The sequence below is a fragment of the Coffea eugenioides genome, chromosome 1 (assembly GCF_003713205.1).
Source record: "Coffea eugenioides isolate CCC68of chromosome 1, Ceug_1.0, whole genome shotgun sequence".
NCBI classification, from domain to species: domain Eukaryota; kingdom Viridiplantae; phylum Streptophyta; class Magnoliopsida; order Gentianales; family Rubiaceae; genus Coffea; species Coffea eugenioides.
The window spans coordinates 19,084,833-19,088,668 of NC_040035.1; the positions used below are offsets into that span (position 1 = coordinate 19,084,833).

The following is a 3,836-nucleotide window of genomic DNA, read 5'->3' on the forward strand; positions in this document are numbered from 1 at the left end:
AGCAGTACTTATATTAGTACTTGTTATAGTAGTGCTTGTTGCCTTATCAACTTGTTATATTATTCCTTTGAGGCTGAAGTTTAATAGCAGTACTTATTTCTTGAGCTAATTTGGTGCATTAGTTTGGGGCTGATTTTGATTTTCTTTGGGGCTGATTTTGAATGTCCAGCTTTAATTATTGAGGTTCTTATTGGATTGCAAATTTTAGCTAAGAAACCGAACTACAAGAGATATAGTGAAATTGGGAAATGGCAAGGTTTAGTGAAATTTTGTCTGATGTTAAAAATTCCCCCTTGTGTTGAAATTTGGTATTTTTTTTTCACGACAAAACAGCCTAGCAAATTGTCACACTTAAAAGACAGTATCTTTGATCGGAACAAAACAATGACTAAATTCGTTTATATTATTCCAATCTTGTTTGCCACATCCAAAGCATCGTAGTCTGGAGTCAACCGAACATATGCTTTCTTTGTTCCATCAGGCCTGATCAAAGTGTTCACTTTCTTGGTCTGTATGTCGTACATCTTCTTCACTGCATCTTTGATTTTCTTCTTATCAGCACGGATGTCAACTATGAATACCATGGTATTGTTATCTTCAATCTTTTTCATGGCAGATTCAGTAGTCAAAGGATATTTGAGAATCTGATAATGGTCCAACTTATTCCTAGAAGGAGCACTGATACGTGGGTACTTCGGGTTCCCGTCCTTTTTCAATGTCTTAGGACGATGGAAGGTAACTTTGGTCCGGATCTTCTTGGCTTTCTTCTTAAAAGTTGTCCCAGATTTGACAAATTTGGCAACCTTGGCTGCCTGAGCCTTTGTATCAAGCTTTTTTGTGGTGTCAGCTTTAGGAGCCATTGCTGGAAACTGCCTTACAAATCTTTTACCTGAGGGGAGGAGCCGAGTGTTGAGGGGAGGAGCTGAGTGTTACTGAAGCAGCTCTGTGTTGAAATTTGGGACTTGGATTTGTTTTGTAAAGCTACCTCGAGTTATATGTGAAATTTAGGCCAAATACCACTTATCAAACTATCTATAGGGTGTTGTTGAACTTCATTATGATATTTGAATGCTTATATGATATTTTGACATTTCGTAATGCAATGGATGCATTCATTTGCTAATTATAAATCATTCTCATTTTTTTCCATTTATAGATATAATTGTTGTAGGAAAATTTTCAATTTTCATGGTGATAAAGAGTTATCATTGAATCGGAATTTTCCATTAATAACAATCTGTGGTCATAGAATTAAAAAGTGTTTAGTGACAATAAAAGTCGTCAGTAATTAGTCTATACCAATGACAATTACATATCACTTTTAGTGACGACATTTATTTGTACATCATTGACAAGATACTATGTCATCACTAAAATTACAATAATTATTGACGACATCAGTTGTCACAAAATAGTTCCATTCACTGACGACTTTTATTGTCGTCACTATATACTTTTACCGACGGGCCTTCAGTGACGACTCTGTGACAACTAGAAAATTGTCAATAAAAGTTATCAGTGACGACTTTTTATTTTTTTGTGACAAAAATGGCTTGTCACTGAAGACCAAATTTCTTGTAGTGTGAGCCAAGAAGAAAGATAAGAAGAAAGGAAAATGTCTTGGTCAGGACCTTGGTTGGATTTTTGACAAATGGCTTAATCACAAATATTTCCATCAAAATATCTCTCTTTTCCTTAGTCAATAATGGTGGCTGACTTAAGGGTTAATTAAGAGCTAATTAGCTCAACTAAAACAAGGAGATTAGGGTAATAAAGTGGTGGCAAGTGGTGTATTCCATTGGTAGCGAACGGTACCCGTTGGTTCAAACCGATTTTCCTTAAATCGCGTGTACTAGGGTTTTATCTTATGATTCATTAACTTATTATTCTCACTTCTAATCACACACTTTCTATTATCTAAAACTCACTCTTAACTGCCAAATTTAGTACACACTCCGTACCGAGTAATCACACTACCAAAAGACGTAAAAAACCCTAGTTTACCTTAACGATGAAAGTAAAGGGAATACCCTTGGTTCTATGATTAATTGTAACTATTGAGGATGTGAATGAGTAGTATTGTAAAATAATGGATTCCAAATAAAAGGGAATTTTGAAGAAAATATGAGGGATTTTATAAGTGTGAGAGCCCGAAATTTTCTAAGTTTCTCGGGTTATTTTATTGTTCGCCCGCCTTTTCGACATTTTCTTTATTAGAAAATTTCCTAGATAATTTTATTGAGTAAATATAGTTTTTAGATGATTTTTCTAGTATCGAATAGGTTTTGAGAAATTAAGAGCGTATACCGGACGTGGGACCCACTAGTGCGAAAAGTTCAGAAAAATTCGGCCAACTAGGTTAAGTTTTGGATACTGGAATTAATTTACCGGGTGTTAAGAGATAAGTAGAGGTTGCAATTTGGATTGGTGTGAGAGGAAACAAAGTGATAGGCTTGCATTAAATAAGTGACAAGTGTTACCATTTGATTGGGGGGACTTATAAGACCACTATTCATTGTCTTACCATTGACCAAATAAATCAAAAAAATAACCAAAAATTCACCATTTTCTCTTCATCTTGGCCGAGCTCCTTGAGCAACAAAAGAAAGAAAACTCTTCAAGATTTTGGCTTCAATCTTGCTTCAATCAACTTACTCAACCATCCAACCTTGATTTTGCTCCATAAAACCACTTAAGGGAGTGATAGTGAAGTGTTGTGTGGAGTTATTTGGAAAGCTAAGAGGACTTGTTCCTCTCTCTCTCTTGTTTCTAAGGTGAGTTATGAAGAACCACTCTCCTCCCTCTATTGATGCTTAAATCATGCTTAGTGGTAGTATGAGATGCAATATTATGGATTATTTCTTGATTTGTGATTGAATTGATGAAGTTTTATAATTTTTGGGGATTTTTCTGTTTTACTATGAACATGATTGTGTGGCTATATATGATGATTGGAAATGATGTTTAAGGACTCTATGAGGTGGAAAAAGTGGTTAATTGCAAACAATTTCTGTTTTGGAATAAATCTTGGAAAGTTAGGGTTTATGATGATAACATTCTGCCCGGTTTTGTAGATCCTAGTTAGAGGCCGAATTGGCCTTGGATTAAAACATAAAATTTGTAGGGAATGATATTTTAGAGGGGCCTGAAAAATTTCAGGTCAATCGGAGTATCGTAGCTTGAGAAAAGTCGAAATTACCCCTGCTGTTCTGGTTTTACCCGAATTGGAGAATTGCTTCTGTAATTGGTTATTTTAGTTAGGAATGCTTCCGAATTGGTTTTTGAGGCCTTCTGATGAAATGTAGCCCTATTTCTTATATTTCAGGTGGCTTTGGAATTTCTGGATTTGGACTTGGATAGCCTGATTTATGATGTTTCCGCTAGAATGCGTTCTGTGAATCTGTTTTTGTGATTCTGGTGTAGTATCTTGCATTTTTCACCTGGTTACACTCGAAACTGGGTTGAGTGACCTTCTTCAATATTGTACCCCTATCTCTTAGCTTCGAAACGGTGGGTCTTGGACCTTCATCCGATAATTGTAGTGCCTTTGGTGCCATTACCGTAAAATGATGTCAAAAACTGTTTTTCTAGTTTTGAGCTTAACTTGCATTTCCGGACTTTTCCCTAGCGTGAATTGTACTCGTACTACTTGGGGCTTATTGAATGGCTATTGAATGAACTGATTTTGTGTATGCCTTTGGGAGTGATTGAGGAACACAAAAGAAGCCTTGATGGCTGGAAAAGTAAAGAAAGACAAGGGGAAGTGCTGTCCAAATGTTTGTAGGAGCTTCGGTGCAGTCTTGGAAGATTTGCTATATCTTGATGTAGAAATGTCG

General features: G+C 36.0%; 1 protein-coding gene across 1 annotated transcript; it reads right to left on the bottom strand.

Annotated features, from left to right (window-relative positions):
• Positions 1–325: 325 nt before the first annotated feature.
• LOC113782835 (60S ribosomal protein L23a) lies at positions 326–924 on the bottom strand. Its single transcript, XM_027328769.1, has one exon. It carries the CDS (start codon positions 858–860, stop codon positions 399–401), a length of 462 nt encoding a protein of 153 aa, XP_027184570.1. The 5' UTR covers positions 861–924; the 3' UTR covers positions 326–398.
• Between the last annotated feature and the right edge of the window lie 2,912 nt (positions 925–3,836).

Bases quoted from the DNA above. Each gene is read 5' to 3' on its own strand.
- LOC113782835 (XM_027328769.1), bottom strand. From the start codon at position 860: ATGGCTCCTAAAGCTGACACCACAAAAAAGCTTGATACAAAGGCTCAG.